The sequence below is a fragment of the Cibotium barometz genome, chromosome 17 (genome assembly GCF_041138505.1).
Source record: "Cibotium barometz isolate CiBa-2024 chromosome 17, ASM4113850v1, whole genome shotgun sequence".
NCBI lineage: Eukaryota > Viridiplantae > Streptophyta > Polypodiopsida > Cyatheales > Cibotiaceae > Cibotium > Cibotium barometz.
Genome location: NC_141062.1, coordinates 11,646,539 through 11,673,750, shown reverse-complemented (window position 1 = coordinate 11,673,750; position 27,212 = coordinate 11,646,539). Strand labels below are relative to the sequence as shown.

The 27,212-nt window shown below is 46.0% G+C and overlaps 1 protein-coding gene across 1 annotated transcript in view; it reads left to right on the top strand.

The window, feature by feature from the left end:
• The window catches only part of LOC147629676 (uncharacterized), a 91,391-nt gene extending 64,547 nt beyond the window's left edge, over window positions 1–26,844 (top strand). Inside the window, exons 7-8 of the mRNA XM_086811201.1 lie at window positions 6,700–6,766; window positions 26,447–26,844. Of these exons, the coding sequence (XP_086667327.1) occupies window positions 6,700–6,766; window positions 26,447–26,806 (427 nt within the window). The 3' untranslated portion in view covers window positions 26,807–26,844. The remainder of the gene's footprint in view (window positions 1–6,699; window positions 6,767–26,446) is intronic.
• The last annotated feature ends 368 nt before the right edge of the window (window positions 26,845–27,212 follow it).

Genomic DNA, 27,212 nt, shown 5'->3' with positions numbered 1-27,212 from the left:
CCTTGGTTAGCCCATGTCACATGTGACACTACTCATAGCATATGTGGCATAACTCATAGCATATATGCCAATAATTTATATATGATAGGCATTAAAGAGATAGGATGCCAATCCGATATGGCTTCACATAGCTGTTTTTTGGGCAGTAATTTCAGCAAGCCTTCTTTCCATGAGCATGACAACTGTCCCAACATTCCAATAGTGATTGACCATAAGTAAAATTGGCGATCTCAAAATATTCCAAAACATCTAAAAGAACTCCACAATCAAGTCATCCCAGCCTAGAGACTTCGTTTGCCTAGACCTTTTATAGCATCATCCATTTCTACAACGGTGAAGGGCTCACCCATATTGTTAGCCTCTTGGCGTGTAATGACAGGCATAACCCGTTGTAAGAAAAGTTCTCGCGCGTCAAGAGCCTCCCTCGAAAGTGGGAGAGGGGCAGCAAACATGCGAGAAAAGTATTCATGGCAAGCATCTACGAGCCTCGTTTTTGTGCATGTCCAGGTATCATATGTTCTTTTGACTCTTGCAATGCATTGTTTTTTTCTGGAAGCATGCATGCCTTTGAAAAAAGATTTTGACGAGCAGCCTTTATCAAGTAATGTTTTCTGTCTCACCCTAGTTTGCCATTTATTAAGCTTACGTTCATCATTATGGTGAAGACAAATTTCAGCTTGTGTCAACAGTTGCTGTTCACTCTCTAGAGTGGATGATTTCAGTGTACTCTTGCATTGCAATTTTCGCTTGTTCGATTTGTCTTCTATTCTCTCCCATGTACCACCCATCGTAGTCTTGTATCACAGCTTGCGTTCGTTGTACAAAGCTAAATCAAGAGAAATCTATATCCTCTTGCATGTGCATGAGAAGAGGATGTGTAGCTGAACGTACCACATCAACGAAAACAGCATGCGACAAATAACTATTATTAATCATAAGTAACCTTTTATGAGGTAAGGGACAATCATTGTCAACCATGCCAGAGTACAGACCAAGCCATATTGGCGAATGATCAGGGGCGAATGATCAGAGAGGCGCAATGTATGATGAATCCATATTTTACATGTGTATGCATCATATTTAGCAGCATTTAGAAGGTACCATCTGTCCAAACGTGCTCGGTAATGCAAAATAACATTATGATGAAAAGTATAACCCTTTGAATGTGGCATAAGCTGTGTCCACAAATCACATGCATCCAAAGAAGTCATTGTCTAAGTCCAATCTTGCCTTCAGAGGACATCTTATGAGAGCGGTGAGAGGTGTTATCATGAAAGTCAGGTGAATTATTGAAATCCATGGCTATGCGCGTAAGGAGCTCCACCTCTCAGCTCTATATGCAGAAGTTTGTGATGCATAAACACTCGCAAATTGTAGAGCTCTCCTACAATCATACATTGCACCACAAGCCAACTGCCAAGTTCCTGCATTGAAAATTTGATATCCAGAGAAGACTCCTTGTCTTCCAGCAAAACTATGTTGATTATGTTCTTGCAAACAAACCACATGGGGATGCATAGTACTTACACATGACCAAAACACCCTCCATTTATTTACATCATAGAGGTCTTCTATATTGTAAGTAAAGCACCTGATTGGTATAGACATATTTACAATGCGAGTAATGTAGAGGCTACACCTCTACTTGCATGGCAGCCTGACTGCCCATGTCACCATGCAAAGAGCGTTATGCAGTTTGAACATCAACGATATTTTTGTGCATCGAATTTTCTGCATCACGTGTGAACAAAGAATCACCTCTCACTACTGTCGCCCACATCCTTCCTACTCCTGTAATATTCCCTGAAGTGTCACTCGCCAGGGTAGTTGAAGTAGATGTAGAAGCTCCCTCTCTCCAGTTACGAGAGGCCAAAGGCCTCTATCTAGTAGTTATTCTTTTGGTGGGAGTGTGCCATGTGTCAGAGTTAGGTTTATCTTTATCTTTCACATTCATCGCATGAGAGCCTGTCAAGGGAACTTTTTCTTTTCCTTTATCTAGACTTGCATGCTGTAAATGATTTACATTCTTTCCCTTTTGCGTTTTTATTGAAGGCATAGGAGCGGTTTGAGGAGAGGGCATGGCTGCAATAAAAGTGACGGACATTCTGATTGCATATGTCTTAACTTTTCACAAGTGAAGCAAGAATCTACAAAATTTCTCCATTTAAGCTCAAAGAAAACATCTTGTGTGGGGATTTCTCGCATTTCAACATCAATTGCTCCCCTATCAGGGGTTTGTTTATTTGTATCCCCAAGAATACAAAATCTGTTTCATTGCCAGAAGTTCTGGGAGGGCATACAACTTTACCCAACGATTCAGCCAAAATAGGCAATGCAGGGCACATATAATTTGGGAGATCCACCACTTCCACCCACACAGGGCACCTGTGTTTAAAATTCAGATAGTCCTTGGTGGGCAACCAAGGGTAAACATGCACCATTTGTTGCCCAAAGAACAAGGGCGACTTTTCTAACAGCATTTGTTTATACGTGGATTGAGTGAGACTCACTTTAGAAACCTCTTGCTTCTGCAGAGTTAATTCCTTTCACAAAATATCTGCCAAGCATGGCTTTTATCCATTGACCAACATTTGCCACAGCAGGAATTTTGCCAAGGAAAAAATAAATCACCATGCTAGTTGGATATTTGCAAAGCCTTCCTCAAGTGTGTCGCAAAATTGCTGCAGTTTAGGATTGTTACAACGGAGAGGCTGCAAATCAAAATGCAATTGTCTACGTTTGGGATCAACAGACAATTCCCTTCTATGGTAAGTAGCTACAGATTTGGCCATGAAGGCAGAGAGAGAAAAAACACAGGCAACAGACACAAGAAACACAAAAGACGAGCAGATACAGACACACAAAACCAAAAGAGAAGACAGGGATAGAAACAAAGAAGAAGAGGAGAGAGGTGAAGCAAGGAGGAAAAAAGAAGCAAAAGAGAAGGCAAACTATTAAAGTGGACGCACACTCACACACTCCCTGGGGATAGAAGACCTTGATCTTATGGCCATCCCTGAGTTCCGGTCACTAGATGAGTTCTTGCGATGGCTCTACAAGCCTATCGGGCCTTGTTTGACATATCATGCCTGTGTTATTTGTTGATTTTTGTTTGGAATACCTTTGATTTTACATCTTTTTTCTCTCTCATTAAGCTCTGTTTAGGTAATAGGGGAGGCCCTATGCATCTCCCACCATAGTATTCCATTGGTCTCATGGGCTGCCCCCCGCCCCCCCGCCCCCCCCCCCCCCCCCCCCAACAAAAAAAAGAAAAAAGAAAAAGAAAAAGAAAAAAGAAAAACCACCACCATCACTGAAGACATTATAAACCTTGCTCTTTCTACACCCATCATTCATTATTTGGAGGAGTCAATAAAATCTCCTGATTGTTAGCCTCACATGCATGGTCCCAAAAACAGCACATGAATGAACCTTGCCCACACTAAAAGGTTAAAATTTTTTCTTTACCTTTGCTTGTTTGAATGCTATCTAAACATGGAGCAATTTTTTTAATCTTTTTTTTTGGTCTGAAAAAGAGATCATCTTGTTAGTTACCCCACGCAGGCTAAGTACCAACTCAGCTCTATAGACGAGGGACTGCATTGGGCCAATGCTCAAAGCTCTCCCATGACATGTGCGGATTGACAAGAGGGCTTCATATCAATGGCTGTCGGAGGCGCTTCTTTGTTGAAGCTAGGGAGGACTACTGAGGGGTCGGTGTGAGGTGGTGCCAAGCTCGAAGGAGGCTGGCTGCAATGTGTCCTCAAATGTTGAGCTAAAGCCATAGCCCCACATATCGGTGAAATCCATGTTGGACTCTTGGGCTAAGGACCACCCAATCTAGGGGTGCAGGTTTGAGATCCGGGCCAAGAGAAAGTCATTCTAGGGTTCCCCATCTAGAAGAAGTCCACGAACGATCAACTTGTCCAGTACGGCTCGACTTTAAATAGAGGGATCGATGATGCCAAGCTGGCACCCCCCCCCGCGGTGGAAAGTTGAACGATCACTCTCCAGGCCACCTTGGCCTATGCGGGCCTCATGCCACAAGCAGCCCAGAGGAAGTTGCGGATTAACCGCTGAACCTGACCAATGCATGCTCGAGAGAAGGCCCAATAGGTAGTGATGTACCACATGGTGGCCAGAAGAACCTGGTTTGCCACCATGAGTTGGCGAGCTAAGGAAAGCATGGCTGAACTCTAGAATAACAACTTCCTTCAAATGCTCAAAAGAAGAGGGGCTAATTGTTGCTCCGGGGAAATGTCAATACTAACCTGGCATCCAAGATAATGAATAGAAGTGCTGCTATGGATCCGCTGAAGGCCTCAGCTGGCCTCTAAGTTGGAGCAGGTGAGGAGCAAACCCAAAATCCACACGACTTGTGCTAGTTGATGTGTGTACCGGGATGCACAGGAAAAGATCTCTATCGCATTAGCGAATATCTGGAGATTCGTCACATATGCTGCTATGTCATTGGCAAACTCTGAGTCAAGCCGGTCCTCCTGTGAGTGGATAGGTAGGGTCTAGGCGCAACTGGTCTTGTCGGCAGAGAGGAACGACTCATGGCCTCAGCTACAAGTAAGAAAAGGAAGGGCGTGAGAGGGCAGCCCTGCAAGACGGAGCGAGAAAAAGGGAAGTTGTTACCTTGGGTCCTCTATATTGGCAGGTTGTTTCCTCCTCTGCTAACATGTGGCGTGCTTTATCCCATATATATGAAAGTGGTGATGCACACCATCGTATAAAGGGTCAAATACCCTTGGGGCTCTCTCATCCCTCCAACACACCTATGGTGTGAGTGGACACACTGGATAGGAGGGAGAGAGAGCCCCCGGGCTCAGGTTGGCTGTGACCCTTCGTGGTTGTTGTTTGTGGTGATGTGCCGTCTCCAACAGTGGTATCAAAGCCAGTTCCCGCTTTCGCCTCTATGTGTCCTTTCTTGTACTCCCTGCGTGTGTACATGCTGCAAGGTATGGCCAAGGATCAAGCCAAGCCCGTTCATGCCTCTGAGTGAAGCCGTTCGTGCCTCTGAGCCCAAGCCTACTACTGTGACCTCTGAGCTAAGCCATTGTGCCTTGGAGCCAAGTCATCCTCATGTGCTATGGCCTCTGTTCGAATTCTACATTGGGAGCCGTGTCAGACGACAAGGGGGGTGTTGGCAGGGTCGTTTCCTCCTCGGCTGACATGTGGCGTGCTTTATCCCATATATATGAAAGTGGTGTTGCACACCTTCGTATAAAGGGTCAAACACCCTTGGGGCTATCTCATCCCTCCAACACACCTTTGGTGTGAGTGGACACACGGGGTAGGAGGGAGAGAGATCCCCTGGCCTCAGATTTGCCATGACCCTTCGTGGTTGCTGTTTGTGGTGATGCGCCATCTCCAACACTCTAGATGAGCCCCTGACTGTGAGGGGCTGAATAGAGTTCAGAAACACCACTCCACTGGAAATCCCATCTGGCACATAGTCCCTGATACTCTGATCTTGAACAAAACCTGTCTGTGTGCCTTATATCAAGCTGGGGAGGAAAGGGTGAAGGCGGCAAGTGATGGTTTTCGCTAGGATTTTGTCAGGGGCCCTAGGAGGCTGATGTGTCTCCACTACCAAATCTCCAATCTGTCTCCACCCTCCTTGGGAATCAAATGGATCAAACCCTCAGTCAATCACTATTGGTAAGAGTTGCTCACTGATGGAGATACGTACCCTGCCCTATATCCCGGAGGACTAGAAGGTGTAGCTTGTGCCGTGGAGAATTATCCCGCATATATAGGTGTGACTCTTGGTGAGATGGTGCTCTTGAAGGAAGAGTATGTCAATAGGTCCACCGACTACGGCTCTGTGAAGCTCCTTAATGAGGATCCCGTGCCGCCTCAAGCATTGTGGTCCACCCAAACCTTGAATGTTTCATGGGACAATCCGCATGTCCAAGCACGGTGGGAGGTGGAGTTGTTGAAGCTGCTATTGCAACCCCACAGATCTCCTAAATGCGAAACACGAGTGATTAGTACAAACCTCCTAAGAGGACGCTCACCACCCAACTGTAGGTTCGTGTTCGCAAACCTCCCCCAAGCTAGAGGCTAAGGCTCCAATCCCACGAACCATGCTACTCAGCATCACCGCCTGCCTAGTGAAGCCTTTGGCATGACCGTCCATGACCTGTCAAATTTAATCATGTTCGCGACGGTAATCCTGTCCATCATAGACCATAGAGTGAATAACTCTCTATGAACATTAATAACCCAAGTCTCCCTTGTATAGTGGCTACTGCTGCTATAAATAGTGAGTATACTTGATATTATTAACCATGAGCCTTACCCGTGTGTCTGAACCTGCTTCCTCTAATCCAGGGCTCCCCTAACCCTGTTGGATCAGACCACTAATCCTAAAAGATTAGTACTAGGTATGTAACAATTGCCCTCCACTCTGAGAGTCTTGGGCGTGGGTTTGGATGGTGAATACATGGAGCAACTTACCTATTCACCAATAGTTATAATTTTATAACTCAATGCTTGTAGATGCCTTGTCATATCTCCTAAAAGAAAAATATTAGTTCTACTTTCTATCATGTTTTAAAAAGAAAACTATTAGTTCTACTTTCTATCATGTTTTAAGGTCTTTGATTATGTGCAACTTGTAAAATTCTGCTTGAATGTTTTGTTGTGGAAAATTCTACTTGAATGTTTTGTTGTGGAAAATCACTTCAGGTTTTGGACATGTATGCTGTTTCAAGCTAGTGGGAAGTGTAATCCTGCATTGATCGCGTTGGGCACGGTATGCAGCTCTGTTTTCTTCAAGTTTTTTAAAAGAGTTATTATGTTATATTAGGTTTGTGGCTTGAACTGGGGATTGTTGTGTTTTAATTTCATATTTTCTTTCTTATCATAATTTTTTCAATCAAAAGTCAGAATCCCTTATTTTAAGTTTGTGCTGAAGAGCTAGTCCATGGATTTGTAGGCGAGGTGGTAATGTTATGAAAAATGGGGAAGAGACAAAGATAAAACTGAAACTGAAATGAGAGCATAACTAGAAGGAAACACAAACCATAGACATACCTTGAGATGAGTGTAGACAAGACACAAGATTGATTGATTATTGATGTGACACCTACAATTTATAGGTGAGAAGTACAAGATTGAGTAGACTCACTTATGGGATAAATGTAGAGGTACCACATGGCACTAGACTCAAGACACAAAGACTCAACTGAAACTAGACTAGAGAAATAGTACACCTAGTGTGCACTTATTTCCAACACCCTCCTTAAGTGGACACTAGGAGGAAGACAAAAAGACAAGACTAGAAGACAGACATAAAGACCTATAGACTGAAAGACAAGACAGACAAAGATCCTGAGACACCCCTCCTCAAGTGGTATCCTCATATGGGTTCACAAGGGTAGGGACAAGAGTGGATCATAGACAGACAGAGAGAGAGACAATCAGCCAGTAGAGTGGTCCCACAGAGAGAGAGACTTTCAGATAGACATGAGAGAGACTGACAAATAGAAGATAAATGGGGACATAGACAAAAAAATGCCAAGAGAATGTGGGTAGCTAATTCACAAAAGAGAGGCGTATAGACTGATAGACAGAGTGTCAGAGACATGTGACTGTAAGATCACATAAGATAGACACATAGACAGAGAGACTGACTGATTGTAGATAGACAGAGAGATGGACCTTGATAGATAATCCCTCCTTAAGGGCAATCCTCCTGCTAGAATGAGTAATGCAGGGGTGCCTCTTGGATAGGGACAAAGATAAGTCCATGTAGACAAATAGACATGATATTACCCCATGATCTACATCATTGGTGATCAATGGTGGTAGATAGCATGAAAAACATAGATAATTATGAGAGAGATGGGAAGGTCTTACCAGATTTGGCAGTGTCTAATCCCGTACAAGATAGAGAAGTAAATGAAATTCAGAATTGAGATTTTTTATTTTTCAAGAGATAGAGAGTAGACTGAAAATAGAACACAACATACACTTGATTTCTGCTTTAAATTTGCTGCTGCAGGTCTGGCTGGTCCAATGGACAGCTAACCCACATGTGAAGATGAAGAGGAAATGGGAAATAACAAAGGGGGAAATGCCTTTTGCACAGATGTTGCAAATCAGGTCCAAAATTAGCATTGGAGTTTGCCTTCACAAAAGGAGGTGTTGAGCTGATGTCGAGAAGACTAGAGATCCAAAAATGACGAGTTGTTGCATGAGTTGAATGTCCAGGAGGTCCACGACTTGAGAAGACATGTTGATGAAGAAGAGAGTGCGGGGGTAGCTGCTGCATGTGCAGTACTAGAGGACAGGCCAGTAAGCTCAAGTAGAGAGGCAGCAGCAAGAAGGAGAAAACGGGCAGTTGTTGGCGCAGATCTGGAGTTGCACGCTGGAGCAGAATCAACAGGCCGAGCAGAGACAAACGGGGCAGGTTGGTATGGCGGGCAGAAAAAAACGCAGCTATGGCTGCAGCAGACTGTGGATAGGCTGAGGGGAGAAGCGGGCAGATGCAAATGGCGGGGCAGATGCAGGAGAAGATGGCGCAGAGAATGGCGCTGCTGACTGATATGACGGGCTGCAGAAGTAACATGCTGGCACGCTGCTCTGATACCATGTTATGAAAAATGGGGAAGAGACAAAGATAAAACTGAAACTGAAATGAGAGCATAACTAGAAGGAAACACAAACCATAGACATACCTTGAGATGAGTGTAGACAAGACACAAGATTGATTGATTATTGATGTGACACCTACAATTTATAGGTGAGAAGTACAAGATTGAGTAGACTCACTTATGGGATAAATGTAGAGGTACCACATGGCACTAGACTCAAGACACAAAGACTCAACTGAAACTAGACTAGAGAAATAGTACACCTAGTGTGCACTTATTTCCAACAGGTAAGTACTTGAACTCTCGAGCTGCGGGTATCGAGGTCAAATTCCACTCGCCTCAATCAATGGACACCAAGGTCCTTTGTTGCCTATGGACGAACCTGTCAGAATACGCAGCGGAGATGATGACCAGATCTGCGAACACAAGAGCAAAACGCAATGTAGAAAAATAACAGCACAAGAGAGAGAATGGTAGAGGCGTGTAACTCTGCTCTATATACACAAGAAAATCCCGGGAATGATACAATACTGACCAGGGGACTGGGGGCCATTTTATATGGCCCCCCAACAGTAGTCAGCCTGCTGTAGGGCTGCCGACTGGACACCCACAACTTGCAAACAACAGTCGGCTAGCACAGAAGGTCCATGACCTGTCCAGTCCAGTCGGCCAGCTCCAAAATGAGAACATAAACATGCTGATGCAGTCGGCCAGCAAAAACTGGGTCCTCCTGCCATCTCAGGGCTGCCTCCCAAGCCACAGAAAAATGGGAAAAAATACGGAGAGTGCAGAAAAATGAGAAAACACCTAATAAGGGCTTGCACACCCACAACGAAGGCCCTGGTGTATATGTATAGACAAGAGATGACTTCTAACACCCCCTCTCAGCTCATGGCTGTGAAACCAACCACAGGGAGCTGGGGTGCCGCTTGAGCAAATCGAGATAGCGACTTCGTGAAGAGGTCCACGGTACTATCCTTCGTCGAATAGAACTCTAGCAAGATGTCATCAGCAACGATCTGTTCACGAACAAAGTGCCTCTGGATGACCATGGGTTCCTCCAGTGGAAGCCCAATCCTGCAATGCAACCTCTGCATCCTCACCACCTCACAAGCAGCCCGGTACTCTGCCTCTGTCGTCGACAAGGCAAAAGATGACTGCCTCTGTCGTCGACAAGGCAAAAGATAACTGCCTCTGTTTGCGTCGTAAAATTGCTCCTGGGCTTGAAGTAGATCTCCTCGTGTCCGGATCTTCTCCCCACACTGATTCACTCCAACCATGGAGTCGGACTCCATCAATCAATCCCCCTCCTGTGTACAAGAGTCCATGATCCTTCGCATGCCGCAGAAACCACAGGAAACGCAATCCTGCCTCCCAAAGAGTCATCTACAACCATGAGCTCAACTGCCTCATCAGGAAGCTCCCGTCCAATCTGGTGTCCATTAACCAGATCAATGAACCATTCTGCTTCTGAGTCAAAGAGGCATCACACTGCTCACAAGGAACAACACCTGTTACGGTGCAAAAACAAGTCATGGAAACCTGCTGAAGACCACGCAAGGCCTTCGGAAACCTGTCAACTACCCCCTCTGCCTCCGGAACCACAAAGCCTGGAGAAACCACCTCCTTCTACAAGTAATCAACTGCCACCTGCCTGGCTTTCCGAGAGGTCCCCGTGGAAAGAACATCCTCATCTATAGGAATTTCTTTGTCCCGAGTACTACGAGACATCAGAGCATAAGTTACCTGTTCAGTTTCCTTTGACTGACGAACACAAGAACCACCAACATCAGTACTGGAAAGTTCCTGCCAACTGCTGCCATCAACTGGCAAGCTATCCACCATCTGGTCCCGGAAAGCCTGCACCTGCAGCGTATCCACACTTAAGTGACCATTACCAGACTGCCACTCATCACAAACCTGAGGACCTGGGAGAGAGAGTGCTGAAAGCTTGTAAACTCCATTCTCCACTCCGCCTTCCCAAACCACCTGGCTTGTTGCTTTGTCCTGGAGAGCAACAAAATGCTCGTCAAACTCCACCCGTACGCCAGTCTTGCAAACCTGATGCACTGACAACAGATGAAAACCAAGTGACGGAACATACAACACGTGGGAGGAATGCTTCCACTCTTTGTCATCGGGAACTATCTCCATCCTGCCCTCACTGTGAACTGGGATAGTGGATGTATCCCCAGTAAGAATGGACACCTCACAGAGAGATAACACGGATTTCTTTGTGGTGCATACATCCACATTGGAATCTATTGCCCACAACAGTTCGTCTACTACAACATCAGAGCCCACCACCCGTACCCACGCCCCAGAGGAGTTCTTAGTGAGAGAGCTCGATCCATTATGCGAGCCAGACGTCCCCGACCCAGGGCATCAGGACCCTCCACCACACATAGACGGATTCGTGAGGTTCTCCGCCGACATGTCACGCTCCCATCACAGAGGCTTGGCATTCACTTCACCATCGAATCGGTTCTGGCCGAGGCGGGTATCGACATTAGCTGATCACAGCATCTCTCCCTCTACACAGGATCATCTGTTGATCACATGTACTGTCAGATGTTTTCATTTTTAATTTTTCTTTCAGTTTTCCATGGCTCAATATATCCATGGTGCCATTGTATTACTTTTGGTCTCATAGGCCCTTGGGGTCTTCCGTAGACGTTAATATAACTTTCTTTCTTTCTTTCTTTCTCTCTCTATATCTTCATCTCTTGGACACGTGATTGAGTCTGTCACTGCACACGCCTCGTTGGGCTTACAAATGGCCTTTCTTGCCCCGAAAGGCAAGTCAACTAAATCCCAAGTGCCATTCATCATATTCTTACTTCATGGTGTGCATCCAATTCTGATCCTTTTGTGCTTCATCAAAAGAGATTGGCTCTTCTTCATCACACAAGCTTCTCACCAACAGAGGGAGAGAACTAGGCCGTGTTCTACTTGCCGAAGGAGCTGCTATATTGTTGTCCCACACAAGGTTTGCAACAGCCAACGAGGACCAATTTAGCTTGCTGAATTGCTATCCGTTCTTCTTCCAGTGCATCAACAATGTCTGCTTGACCAATGGACTTGACATTTGGCATTTGTGATTGCTGATTTTCAGCATCTGTGGGCTGATTTCTAGCTATAGGCTGAGTGTCCAAATGCCCAACACCTGGTAAGTGTGTCCCATATAAGGAGAGGAGAGAAATCTCCACAAAAAGGTCATCTCGGCTAACCATAATCCGCTGAGAAGTAGTGGTAATGCTTGTCTCTTTCCAATACCAATATGATGGCCAAGAGAATATCTGGTCTCTGTGATGTAAGCATGCCATGGCGTTGGAGAGCATCTTGGATGTATATCTGTCGGGATTTTATTAGTATCTACGCAAGACCCAATGGGTATGTGAGACCAGAAAGTGTTACATATGTTCCATGTGTAAACTAAAGATGATAAACATGGAGAAAAAGAAATTTGTATTAAACTTCTTCAAAAAACCCCATGGTTCTATGAGATCAAAAGTGATACAAGAGCTCTGTGTGGTACGGGGCCATGGAAGAAGAGACTAAACGAAATTGAAAAAAACTCATACAAAAAGATGGACTAGATCTCATGAGAGAGAGAGAGAAAGAAAGAAAGATATATTAACGTCTACGAGAGGCCAAAGTCGGCCTATGAGACAAAAAATAATATAACTGTGTTCTTCCGGTCATCGGAAGAAAAAGAAAAGAAAGAAAAGAAAAAGTGTGCATGTGTCTGGATACAACTGTGAATCATCATGGATCGGTGGAGCCCATATACAAACAATATAAAGGGGGGTGGGGATGTGGATGGAGTGCTAAGGCAAGATGCACCTCTATATGCTGAAGGGGTAGTACAACATTGCTACGCAGATCTATGTCTAACTCCATCCAGTGCCATAAGAGGGATATAAGATATCATACATCGCCGATGCTGAGGCTGTGAGTGGCGTGAACATGTACCCTGAGTCTGAATGAAAGCGAGCTAGCCTCTCCTGTGTCTCCATCTGGTGTCTCATCCGGATAGCTGCTATCTCTCGGTGACGGAGTCGGGGTGCTCTATGTCCAGTCTGTCTAGGTCTCCTCCTGGCTCTCAATTCCTCTGCTCTCTGTGCGGTCACCCCACGTGGTACATCAGCTGGCACTGGCATAGCTCTCTGGAAGAAATCTGTGAGCTGGGACTGTCTCCCACCCCTAGTGGGAGCGGGTGTCTGGAGGAGTCTCTCTCGAGAACTATGAAGCTCTAGTAGTAGTCTGCCAAGCTGTCGCTGGTCCGAGGCCTCCATCAACTGATGTAGTGAAGGGTGCTCCTCAAACAATCCTGCATAACTATCTCTGACCCCCTGGTGGGCTCTACATCTACATACAAAGTGATCCTCAGTCTCCACCTCCTTGCGGCACAAGCTGCATATCCGCTCGGCTCTGGGAATCTGTGCCGCCCTCCCAGCCTCTATCTCTAGCTGATGTGATGAGACTCGTAGCTGTCCAATAGCAACGTGAGCTGTGGCATGTATACATCCATATACCGCAGTCGCTATGTATAAACCCATCCCCTGAGATGCTCATAAAGTGGTCTTTGTAATACAGCATCTTTGGTGGTAGTGGGCTCACACACACAGAGAGAGAGAGAGAGAGAGAGAGAGAGAGAGAGAGAGAGAGAGAGAGAGAGAGAGAGAGAGAGGGACACAAGCAGCAGCGAAGAGAGGCGCAGAGAGAAAGGGCGGGTGGAAACGGGGGGCGACACCAGGCAGCAGCGAAGAGAGGGAGAGAGAGAGAGAAGGCGCACGTGAGCGTGGAGGTTCTCGTCTCGTCTTCCTTTTTATTCTGTACACAGCACAGAAGAGCAGAGAAGCACAAAAGCAACAGAGGTTTTTTCGTCTGTGTGATCTCTAGAAGAAAACGCAGATGATGGAATCTTCTCAAGGGTTCCGGCTCTAGGGTTTCAGGCAGCAGTGATTAAAAATAAAAATAATAATAATAATAATAAAATCAGGTTTGCAGGTTTTCTCAAGGGTGCAGCAATGGTTCAAGCAATTATTTAAGGGTTTGCAGGTGCTGAATTAGGGTTTTCAGGTGCTGAATTAGGGTTTGAGAGAAAGGGTTTTCTTTGCTTTTGTACATGGATTTGGATGACCCGGCTGCTTCTGTTGGTGGCATGGCTACCAATAGCCTTAACATGGATCTTATTGAGGAGATGATCGAGAAGGATGTGGGTTATGCTTCAGATGCCTCGGAGCAACAAAAACGTCAAAGGCTTGATGTTGATGCAAGTTACACTCTGGTGAATGTTGGAGAGAATGCAGAGGAAAGTTCTCAGGTACCTTCTCCGGAGTTTGCACGTTTGCTGCAGATCACTGGTGAGCTTCTGCAAGAATATGTGAAGGCAAATAGCGTGCAAATGGCTGCAGTAGATAATGATGGTGTGGCTGATGTATGCATGGAGACTCCTTTGTTGCTACAACAGCTAGCAGATTTTCATGATCGTGCTGCTATCTTCTTCTTTACTGGGCGTATTCCGTTGTTGCCTCGTCTTAGAGCATGGTTGGGCCGCTTGGTGTCGCCTGAGGCACTTGAGGAGATTTATGATGGTCCGAGAGGCTTTTATGAAATACTTTTTCACACTTCGGAAGCCCGTAGGGCAGTCTTGGAGCAGGTGCCACTCTTTTTGGATGGGCAGTTGGTTCATGTGGTTCCGTGGAAGCCTATGGCAGAGTACCAAGATATGTTGCGCCAGGCTTGCCCAGTTTGGGTTGAAGTGAAACAATTCCCACCAATGTTTTGGCGTGTTTTACCAGATCTCATGCGAGGTATCGGTGATGTCTTGGTGGTACCTTGAATGACATCTAGAAACCGAAATCGTCTATGCATGTTATGGGATACTGGGAGACCTAGGCCGACACATTTGCGTGTCAATATGGCTGGGTTGCAACCTTTAATGTATGAATTGAGGTGGGATACATTTGCTGACCACTGTTTCAAATGTGGTAAGATGGGCCACTTTGTCTCCGAATGTCCTAAGAAAGAACAAGTTGTTGCTACCAAGGATATCGTTGATGGGCAGTTGCCAGTGGAAGATGAGCATGATGCTCCTTTACATGATGCCCAGCACATGGATGTACATGTGGATGTTCAGAATGAGGTTGAGCAGCCATGGGTGGAAGTACGTGGTAAAAAGACACGATTTGTTGCCCCGCGGGGGGATTTCTCAGATGCTGTTTGGCGAGGGCCTTTGTGTACTTATCAGGAGCCCTTACATACATATGCTCGTCGCCCTTTGGGTTCAGGTGCCCAACAACAGACCAGGATTGAGAGGCCGGGAGGCCAACTTTCTCAGGGTTCAGGGGCTCTTGGGGTGGATAGAGTAGAACGCTATCCTATTAGAAGTCGCCTAACAAAAGAAGCACAACAACAATTGCCTCTTATGTTTGGTTCGAAGGGTGAGGTCATCTCGCCATGGGATGGTCATTACCCTTTGGCACTTGCTCGGGAACTCCAAGGGCAGTCTGAGATCACAAATACCATGTCTAAAAATGCAATGCTTCAAAAGGTTCGTGATTTGGTAGATTGTCCTGGGCCTAGTACACGGCCTTGTTGATTCCTTTTTTGGGAAGGATTATGAAAATTGTACAATGGAATGTAAAGGGTATTTCTTCGCGCCAAAAGCAGTTCAGGCTTTGGCGTACAACTTTTTATCATGGTTGGGATGTTTTGTGTGCAGTTGAACATAAGCAGCATAAGTTGGCTGGCAAAGCCTATGTATATAAGGGGTTTCATGTTTTCTACAGCGGACATCCTGCTTCGCAGTCAGGTGTTATGTTTGCTGTTCGTTCGCAGTTTCAGCCTTCTCTTGTGATTCAAGATGTTCATGGACGATTTCTAGTGATACAGATTGTTTGGGATGATATGCCTTTATGGCTATTAGGGGTGTATGCTCCAAATAATGCTCGTGCACACCGTTTGCTGTGGAATGACTTGTGTGCTCTTTCAATCTCTCATCCTGGCTTTGTGATGGGAGACTTTAATATGTGTGTCTCGGAGGAGCAAGCCACGTCGCCTCATTCTGTAATGGATGGCCCGGAGAGAATGGCGTGGGAAGCTTTTGCAGCAAGGTGGCTAAAACAAGACATGTGGTCTTGGTTGCATCCAGATGAAAGGGGTTACACACAACAGTTTCGGGGCACTTATGCTAGATTGGATAGGATGTATATTTTACATCAAGATCTCTTTTTGCCAGAGGTTCTTACTATGATGGTTGATCAGCAACAGGTTTTGTCGGATCATTGGCCGCTTGTGTTTGAAATGGTCTATCATCCTGTGGATGCATATAAAGGCTTGTTGGGACGCTTGCCTTTGCGCTTAAATCACACTTTTTTGGAGCATGAGGTTTTTGATATTTATATGCGTCAGTTGATACGACATTTCTCCACAAGAGTGTCCATGGCTGATTATCATGCTTGGCCAGTGTTCCTTACCAACACTCGAAAATTGGCGCGGCATTATGGTCTTGCTAATGCCTCTATACAAAAACAGCATGTGGCTCTTCTTGAGTCGCTTTTAAAGGGCTTGCAGGCGTTCATGTTTACTGACTCTATGGATGCTGAAGTTGTGGATGCCATAGAATGGCTGAAAAAGGAGCTATCTAGGGTGCAGGAAGCACAATATGTTCGCTTTAAACTACTTGCACGTCTTGATGCTTTGCGGGATGCTAACTGTCAATCTCATCGCTTCTATGATAAGTTGCATGAAAAACACATGCGTGAGAATATTGTTAGGCTGATGGATGCCCAAGGCAACCTTGTTACTCAACCTTCTGAGGTTATTCAGCATTGCATCAGGTTTTATGAAGATTTGCTTGCCCCTCGAGAGGATGTCTCACCGGCTGTCCTGGCTGCAAGGGAGTCATTGTTTGCTGAAGTACGATATCAAGTTGACCCTGATGTGGCGGTTCAGCTTGATGCTCCTGTTACTCAAGGGGAAGTGGAAGCTGTTCTCTCCAAACATCCCATGGGAAAGAGCCCTGGTTGGGATGGTTTGACAAATGAGTTTTTCCGAAAATATGCTGATCAGCTTGCAGAGCCTTTGACACTTATTTGTCAAAGGGTTTGGGATGAGGGATATATGCCTGCCGATTGGAAGTTGGGCATACTTCGTTTGTTGCCCAAAGTCCCTTCGCCTACTTCTTTGGCTCAATGGCGCCCAATCTCACTTATGGGTATCATGTATAAAATATTTATAAAGATTTTTGCCAATCGCTTGCAGAAGGTGCTTCCTACTCTTATTCATCCATATCAATATGGATTTGTGCATGGCAGGAATATTTTGCATAATATTCTTAATGTTCAAATTGGAGTGGATTATGCCAAGGCAAAGAAGCAAGAGATTGTGATGGTGCAGTTGGATCTTAAAAAAGCTTTTGATCATGTCAGCTGGTCTTTCCTTTCTCAGTTAATGACAGCCATGGGCTTTGGTCCCAAAATGGCTAATTTGGTGCATTTACTTGGCTCTGGCTCCATCACGCGGATTATGCTCAATGGAGGACTTTCGGATGGTATTTCTCTCACCCGTTCTCTCCGGCAGGGCTGTCCTCTTAGCCCTCTTTTCTTTGCCATTGCCACTCATCCTATGTTATCTCGCCTAGATGCTATTGCATCGCATGGTGAAGTGGTTGGTTTGCATCTCCCTCATGGCAAGCAATTGGTTGCTCAAGCCCTTGCGGATGACACTTTTATGTTTCTCAGGGCCGAAAAAGCCAATATAGATCGAGCAATGGAAGCTTGGAATAATTTTGCATTGGCTTCTGGGCTGAAAATAAATTCAACAAAATCAGCCCTCATTGTATGCACGGAATTTGATCTTGAGGCATTAGGGTGGCAAGGCTGTGTGGTGCATACAGGAGACATTGTTCGTCATCTTGGGTATCCTGTGGGTGTGGATGTGGACCCCCGAGTGCTTCTTGCTTGGATTTCTGCTCGGATCTCGGATAAATTTATGTATTGGAAAGCTCAAGGGTGGCCTATGCACGTGAGGGTTAAGGTAGCTCAGGTTATTATGCTTAGCATGATTTCCTATTTTTTGCCTTTGCTACCTTGGACGCACAAATCACTTCTCCGTTTGGTTGCTCCCATTCGGTTTATGCTATGGAAGAGGCAAGGAAATATTATGGTCAAACATGGATAGCTTGGAATCACATTACGACGCCCAATAGAATGGGTGGGGCTGCTTTACTGGATGTCCGCTTGCATATGGTGGCACGTAGGTGGGCGCTTTTTCAGGATATGTGTTTGCAGGAGCAGCCTTGGGTATTCATGGCTCGTGACTTGATTGAGTTGGAGGGATTGTCACATGGACGGACACGTGTGCAGGCTTCATGGTGGGACATTGTGAATGCGGCTCATCCTGTCTGTATTCGCTCATCTCACATTTTATCGCATATTCTCCTTTCTTGGCATGAAGTTCTACTATTGGCTCGGTGGGATCCTGCTCATGAAAGACTACTTCTGAACTCTTTGCAGTTCGAAACATTTGTGGAGTCGCGTGTCATTGTTTGGCCAGACAGAGATGCTTCACGCATACGACTCAACCGCATGGTCAGGTTAGGCTTGGTTAGAATCCGAGATGCTGTGATACCTGGTCGTGACAGGCCATATTCGTTTCGTTGTATTCGGCAGCACTTTAGGGTGCCTCGGACATTTTAGCCACTATGGGTTGACATCATGCATGCAGTTGAGCCTTTTACTCCATTGCCTCGGCCATCTGCAGATCAGCCTTGGCTTGATTGGGCACTATGTAAATCTGGTGACTTGATATCACTTTCAGCTAACCAGGTCTATCATAAGCTCGTATCAGAGAAAGATTTGGTTTCAGCCAAGGCCAATAAGGTGTGGGGATTGCACAAGTCTAAATCATGGTGGCAGAAAACTCTTATGCGTGGTTGGCAGTCTAAACTTCCTTACCAAGGTAAGGTTTTCATTTGGACGTTGGTGGGAGGGTTACCTACACGGGATCAGCTCAGCCGTCGTAAAATTACATTGGCCTCTTGCTTCTTCTGCATGACATGCACTGAAACAGATATGCATCTGTTCATGAGTTGTCCAGTGGCCTGTCAGATTTGGTCTTTTGTCTCTCGCGTTTGGGAGGCAGTAGAGAGGTCTACTGTTTCGGCTCATCAGTGGATATTTGGGATTTGTCCTCAAGTCATTACTTCGGACAGTCACCTTGTGATATTCCATTTCCTTAGATGGACAGGACTTTGGCATATTTGGACTACACGGAATGGGTTCATCTTTGATTCGTTGTTTGGAATACATGGGCACATTCTACGTATCCGCGGTTTGCTGCTTTGGCAGTTTTCTTCTCTTCTCTCAGCTCAGCTACTGGATGCAGATGTTATTTCGTTATGGTCTACGGCGGCTCGGCTGGCTCATCTTTGATGCTTTTATCTGGGATGCTTATTTGGCTAGGAGGCTTTCTTATTAGTGTACAGGTTTGCATGGTCATAATCCTTTAGAGGATCTTTTGTGGGGGGTTTTTTGGGCCATAGGTTCTCTGTGAGCCATGTGGCTGATGTACATTTTTACATATAATATAAAACACCATTTCACGAAAAAGAGAGAGAGAGAGAGAGAGAGAGAGAGAGAGGGAGAGAGATTTTATTAACGTCTTCCAAAAGACCGAACTCGGTCTATGAGACAAATCGGAGTACCTGTATGGGGTATCCTCTGGGTGTGCAGGGAATCTGGGTGTGCAGGGGATGGAGCTCTACTACTAGGAGAATGCAAAGCTACATGCATGGAGTATACAATCATGTTATGCAACCTAGCTAGCTCCATCCTGTACCATACTGGGGGTATAAAATGGTATACATCAGTGAAGGGGGTGTCCACAGCTCCCTGAAGAACATGCCTGGGTGTGCTCTGAAGCGAGCCACTCGCTCCGCACCCTCTCTGAGAAGTTGAGCTCTGATCTCTGTCATCTCTCTCTGGTATAGGCGTGGTGTCCGAAAGCCAGGTGTCCTCTGTCTCCTGCGGGCTCTAAGTGTCTCTGCTCTCTGGAGAGTAATTCCCTACCGTGTAGGGGCTGGGAGGGGGATGGATCTCTGAAAAAATGTAGTAATCTGTGTCTGTCGCTCCCCCTCTGGAGCCGTCTGAGCCTGTAATAATGTCTCTCTGTGGCGCTGTATGTCTAGAATGAATCTGCCCAGTATGCACTGGTCTGCTGCCTCAAAGATCTGGCGTAGTGAATGTGGCTCTCTGAATAAAATGGGATATCTCTCTCTGATGGTTGTATATGCTCTGCATCTGCATACATAATGCTCCTCACTCTCCACCTCCTCTCTGCACAATCTGCATACCCTCTCCTCTCGGGGGATCCGTGCTGCTATGCCAGTCTCAATCTCCAATCGGTGTGATGAAACTCTAAGCTGACCAATAGCCACTCGAGAGCCGTGTGGTAAAAGGCCCTCCATGTATCTAGGCCTCTCTATAAATCCATCATCAGTGATACTCATGAAGTGATCTCTATAGTATAGCATCTTCTGTGGAAGAGGCTGTGTAGGCGATATCCATGTCTCTCGTGTATAGAGCTGCCATAGATCCTGTCTCAATACTCTGTTCCTCTCACTATGAGAGAGACGGATATGTGGTGCATCCCTGTCATACTGGAATGGTGGTAGATGATCCATGTCTAGGCCATGCTGTGAGAACCAATGTGTGACCTATGCATACCATGATCCTCTGTCTCCTGCCTCAGCCAGCTGTCTAGATGCCTCAAAAGCTCTGTATGACAATCTGTCCTGTGGCATCTCTCTGAATCTGTCTAGCAGGCATATAGTCTGAAATATGGCCTCTACCATCATAGGAGGCGCAGCAAACTCTGCTCGGATAATGTCATGAGGTACTGACGGTTTGTTGCGTATCATGCGTGCCATCATGAGGGCCTGTGGTCTCTCTATCTGTGTCCACCAATGGGTAGCAAGGCCTGGCGCCCATACTGCTGCTCCATACATCAATGCCGGTGTGACTAATGTGTCAAATAGCCACCCCTTCGTCCGGGGCTCCTGAAAATGCGCCTGGTGGCACTGTCTCTCTAGCATAGCCAATGCTGCATATCCCCGTGTCAATCTAGCTCTAGCTGCTGTGAACCCATGGTGAAGCGTGTGGCTGCTGCAGAGAAGGTAACCCCTAGGTACACGTATGATGTCCACCACCTCCACCCGGCATCCTGCGAGAGTGAATGTCAGCTGACTCCTGCCCTGTCTCGATGTATGAAAGACCATAACCTTGGTTTTCCCAAGGTTCACAGTAAGACCCCTCTGTGTGCAAAAATCATGGAGTGCATGTAGATGTTGCTGTAGACCACCTGGAGACTCAGACACTAATACAATATCATCAGCATAGAGCATAATATGTACTGAGGTACCTGCTAAATCAACTCCATCTCCGCCTCCCCATGTAATGAAGTCAGCCACCTCATCAATGTATAACCCAAATAGGGTGGGGGAAAGTGGGCATCCTTGCTTCACACCAATGGTGCTAGCAATGGTCTCGGACATACCTCCTGGACATCTGACTCGCCCAAAAACCTGCTCATATAATGCATAGATGCCCCATGTCATATCTGCTGGTATGCCAAGAGACTGCAGGCACTGAAAGAGCCTCTCTCGTGGTACTGTGTCAAATGCCTTGCGGAAATCCACAAAGCAGCAATAGAGCTTTCTCTTCCTCACTCTGGCCTGATCAATCATACATCTCAAAGTGAATACATGGTCAGTGGTAGAGAAAGCTCTCCTGAAGCCTGCCTGCCCTGATGAGCGTAAACCTGCTCGCTCAGCATATAAGCTAAGCTCTTGCTCCAGCACTGCACCATAGAGTTTGGCTAGCACGTGGCCAACCATAACCGTCCTATAGTTGCTCGGATCGAGCATATCCCCTGTTTTGTGAATCGGCACAATGGTGTGCATCGTCCACTCCGCGAGAGAGAGAGAGAGAGAGAGAGGAGAGTTAGAGTTAGAGTTATATTAACGTCTACGGAAGACCCCAAGGCTATGTAATCCGAGATCTCGTCAATGTATAGACCAAATAGAGTAGGAGACAAGGGGAAGCCCTGCTTCACCCCAATAGTGCTGTGTATGATCTCTCAGTCACCTCCTGGAGCCCGTACTCTACCTGTGATTGACTCATAGAGTGTAATGATCCCCTACAGCATCTTTGCTGGCACTCCCATATCCTGCAGTATGTTCATCAGTCTGGCCTGTGGGACATCCACAAAGCAGCAGTATATCCATTGCCCATGAGCTGTCCCCTCCTCAATGATCCCCTGTAGTGTAAAGATATGATCTAGTGTGGAGTGTCCTCTCTTGAAGCCTGCCTGCCCTGGTGCTCTGAGTCTCTGCTCCGCGGACCATCTAGTAAGCTCATGCTCCAAAATCGAACCATAAATCTTGGCCAAGGTGTGACCAATCATGATAGTCCTATAGTTGTTGGGATCCATGGGGTCACCTGCTTTCAAGATAGGTACAATAGTATTCGATGACCAGCTGACGGGGAAGCCCTCATATAAAGCTGTGTTAAACATGTGAACCAGTAAAGGGGCTAGCGTGTCCCTAGCATGGAAAAAATGCTCGGTGAGGAGTCCATCATGATCTTATGCTCTCCCTGTCTGCATCTTGTCAATAGCATCTCTCACCATGCTGAGGTGAAAAAAGGAAGAGTGTGGGGCAAGAGGTTCGGGTGGATGGGAGAGAGGTGGGTGCTCGGGGACATGGTAGAGAGAGGTGGCATAGGTGTGTCAAGTGTTGGGTGAAGTAATCGGAGTTGGAAGGCGATGATCTTGGAAGATCCTCCAGACCTCCTTACAATCCCTTCCAAGGGTATAGCTCCTGCCCCAGCCTGGCTAGGTAGGCTCTCTTCTTTCTATGTGTGAGACGTCGAAAGATCACTCGCGCCCGCTGGTGAGTGGTGGATCCTAGTGCCATCTCCTGATGTATACGGGCTCAGGTATCACGACATTCCTCGTCGTACCAGCTATTCTGTGGGACATTCCCTCTTGGTGATGTAGGGGTTGCTCTGGAGTGTGGGGAAGGTGGCTGCAACGGACGGATGGAGGGTGGCTGAGAGGTGTGTAGTAAGCTCATCAAGTGGGATGTGGGGGTCGAGGTCAGAGAGGATGCGGTAGACATGACCAAAATAAATGGAAGAGGTCTCTTTGGTGAAGTGGTATCTCGGACGGTGATGGGGCAAAGCAAGTGGTTGCATGGTGTATCGGCATGTGAGGGAGAAGGCCAGGTATGCATGGTTGGCTGTAACACCGATGGGGCGAGGAGAGATGGTAAACTCCGGAATGAGTGGGATTAGAGAGAGGGATCCCATTAGATAGTCCAATGTACTAGCTCCATGTCCGAAGGGGTAGGAGGTGAAGGAGTTGGATCTAGGCCATCTAGCCAGGCATTATAAATGGGTAGCCTATGAGCCCCGCCGAGGGCTAAGAGATACTCTCCATATTTTGTGCGGGCTGCTGTATCCTATGATGTCTGCTCCAGATCCATACCCACCGTGTCAATCTCCTAGTACATGGGCTCATTTGTCTCAATGAAGGGTACTTGTGCACGTGCGGTGCAGGCATTGAAGTCTCCAGCCAGGAGGATGTCCCCTAGACTGGAAAACTTCATAATGTCACCATAAAGGGGCAGGTACAAAGACTCTCCATGGGTGGCATATTTAGAATTGGAGGGTGCAAAGTAGCAAACTGCAAGGTAGATTTGGGCATGTTCTTGCATTTATCTAAAATATATGGATCATCATTGTCATCCTCATCGTGGAGGATCACCATTCTCATCATTGTGGATACAAAGTGGGTGTAGAGGATATGGGGGTGTGAGTGTGGAGAGTTAGCTATCCATCAATGTGGTAGGGATCCATAAAGGATGTACAATATCGGCGAGGCGGTGAGGAGGGCCCCTAGATCTATAGGGCCGAGGAGGAGCTGGGAGGAGGTAGTAGCTACAGATCGTCGGTGGTGGTCGAGGATCTCATCAATTTGAGGCTAGTAAGCTTGGTGTGCTCGAGGTTCATGAGGGTAAGGCCGTCTGGCTCTCTGAAGCGCGGTAGCATGAGGCATGGTAACTCGAGGCGAGGGCGAGATGGTGGGCCCCTCGTTGCTATTGTGTGGCCTTGTCCATTTGAGTGTCCTCCTCCTGTGGGCGGAAAAACTCATGAGGATCTGTGAATAGTGGCGCGCAAAAGTCACTTATAAATTATGACCGCTTCCAAGTTCACACTCACTGAAGTCCCGAGGCGGACAAGACTCAATGTCCAAGACCTGATCCTCCCCTTTTACTCATAAATGGGCATCTCCCCATGTCCCTTCACCTGATTGGACCCCAATTCCCTTACCTATCAAGAGAAAATTCGTGTTTTCTCTTCATGAAGATTTTTGGAGGCTGAAAACTCTGTTTTTCCACCAAGTGTTTCCCCTATTTTAGAAGGGGGGAACCTTACAATTGGTATCAAAGCCAAGTTAGCTCCTAGGAAATCACTCTCCTACTCACTCCCAATGACTGAAATTCAGCAAAACAGCTCTCATTTTTGCTGTAATTTCTGGTCTTTTTGCTGAAAACCCTAATTTCAGCCTTTCTTTCTCAAGTTGAACCATAGGGGAAGCTTTCCCAAGGTTCCCTTTATCCTCTTGAAGACTTTTGTCGTGAAGAAAGGCGACAAATCAAAGATCTCAACACTCCAAGGACTTCCATCGCAAAGACTTCTGCTGTCATCAACTCTACTTGCTATTTATGCTTAAATATGGGAGCAAGTAGCAGGAGGGAGGAACCGGATTACAAGATCACATACCCTGTGTAGTGTTCTCTTGTCCTACGTGCTCTCTTGCAGATTGTTGCTACCATGTGTTGGTGGAACAATAGAGAGCAGATGGTAGGGAACATGGGCACTTGAGAGGGTTGTGTGGGTTGCAAGTCTACATCGACAACCACTTGTTTGCAATACTGTATTCATATGCATTGGTATGGAAATCTGGTCAGAAATGCCCATGACACTATGTACTTGATTCTGCCAAGATTAATATACTTTATTTGAGGGAGGGGTCGGCCGTTCCGGCTCATTGTGTGTCTCTTGTCAATTCAGCAATTTACTTCTTGTATTTGAGCAAGTGTTCATCAAATCTTAGTGTATTTAAGTGTATTGATTAGCATTGTGTTCAACCAAGTTACAGGTAGAGGGGATCCCTTGGGATAATCCATGTCTCTCGAATGTTAATTGTAGCAAGTCATATCGAATTACCCTATTGCTATCCACATGTGTGAGGTTGGTGTAGGGGGGGTCTTGGTCATACTAAAATGGGGGTAGTTAGCTCATCTGTAGCCCATGTGTGGTGAACGTGTGAGGACGGAAGCATACCAGGATAAATGCACCCATCTCTCCGCTATCGCCCGAGAAGACTGTAGTGCCAGGTATGGTAACCATGATGAATCCATTGCCAATATCCTCTGTATGGACATGACAGTCTAGAATAAGGCCTCTACCACCATAGGTGTTGTAGCAAACTCTGCTCGAATGATATGGGGAGGGACAGATGGTTTGCTGCGTATCAATTTGGAAAGCATCTAAATCCAGGGACGTATGTGCTGCCAATCTGCCGCTGATAAGCCTGGTGACCAGAATGGGGATGCATACATCATTGTTGGAGTCACTAATGTGTCAAAAAGCCAGCTCTTCATCCTGGGCTCTTGGAAGTGTCTGGTGGCACTGTCCCTCTAGGAGGGCAAGTGCAGCGTATCATCTAGTCAATCTGTCCTGTGATGCCCGTCTCATAGAGAAGTGGCTGCTGGAGCCTGTGAAAGTGACCCCCAAGGAGACATATGAGTCTGCTACCTCCACCCGGCTGCCCATAGAGGTGATCTCTGTATGTTTCCTCACGCTAGGGGAAGTATAGAAGACCATGTCCTTGGTCTTCCCAAGGTTAACTGACAAGCCCCTCCACAAACACAAGTCCTGTAGGGCATTCGTGTGCTTCTGTAGCCCCTCTTGTGAGTCTGCAATAAGCAGGGAATAGAGACAAGTATGCCTGCTAGGGATGCCCATCCACCTCCCACTCTGTCAATAAAGTCTGAGATCTCGTCAATGTATAGCCCAAAGAGGGTGGGATTTCGTGGGCAGCCCTGTTTCACCCCAACAGTACTAGATATCTCCTCTGAGAGTTCCAGGGCATCTCACCCTCCCAACCACAGAGAGAGAGAGAGAGAGAGAGAGAGAGAGAGAGAGAGAGATTGCAATGAAACTTGTTTCATTCCCTGGTAATGAAACGTTTTATACACTTTTTTTTGTTTTCGTTTTTGGGCCGCGTACATTCCAGACTATATTGAAAAAAAGGCCTGCTAGTGAGAGGATTATTTGTTGTCATGCACTCCCATTCTCCCAAATCCCAGTGTAGGATAGAGCTTCCTCCAGTCTAGACACTCGAGTCTGGAGCCTGTACCCTAGTCGTTGTAGACCATGTTGTAGGCAGCAAGCTGCATGCCTATGGTCCTATTCATTGTTTCAAGTGCAAAAAATGCCTATTTCATAACGTCTATGTTTTATACAACACTGTAGCATAAAATAAGCATCATATATAGGTGCTACCTCCCTCCATGTATGACCCTGTTTGAAATACGTTTTATAAAAGTGGTCAGACGTATGAAATGTTTTACGGAACGCATTTCATGATACCCCTGGCAACTGTGTGTGTGTGTGTGTGTGTGTGTGAGAGAGAGAGAGAGAGAGAGAGAGAGAGAGAGAGAGAGAGATTAATTGGTTTCTTGTGTTGGTTATTTGTAGTTTCCCACTGGTCTTGCAGTTTTGATTGAGAAGAAAAGTAGACGTATGGAGATAGCCCTTTATTGCTTTGCACGAGCTGTAGAGAGCTTTGCTATCTGTTTTAGTGATGGAGATTTTATGCCTTCAAATTTAAAGGTGAAAACCCCGAAGCGTCTTGATGTTGTGCTTTTTAGTATTGCAACATCAATAATTATGCATTGCTATGCTCAAGAAAGGGAGGTTTTTCGATCGAAGTACTTAAATGTACTTGACTGGGTCTTTGGAATTCCACATGATGGTCCTCCAATTATGCAACCCCCTATTGTAAAGGTCTCTTCAATGTCTCATCTTCTTGGAGGTAGGCAAGGGTTGTCTTTGTAAGCTTTTACTTTTAATAAGAGCACATTATTCTTTTGCTGGATATGTTAATTCGACTTGTTCCTTGTGACCTTGAACACATTTGATCAAGTGTTTTTATCTTATTAAACGCTAGTTTTTCTTTTTCAAAATCTCTTTTATGGAGTGGGAACTAGGCTAGAAGCACAAGTTTGAACCCACAACGTTTGTGTAGGGTGGCTTGTGAGCTAACCACGTGAGCAAGAGCCGACCAACAATGTTGGAAAGTCTTTAATGAGCTTCTTTTAATAACCTTTAAAAAAAATTTAAATTAAATTTTTTGTTTTTAGTGAGATTTCATATATATTATAGATGTCCGACGGTCTCCGACAAAATTAAGGGAAGGGTCTAAATGATGAGTTTTTTTCTTTAACGTGTTTTTCCCGGGGAT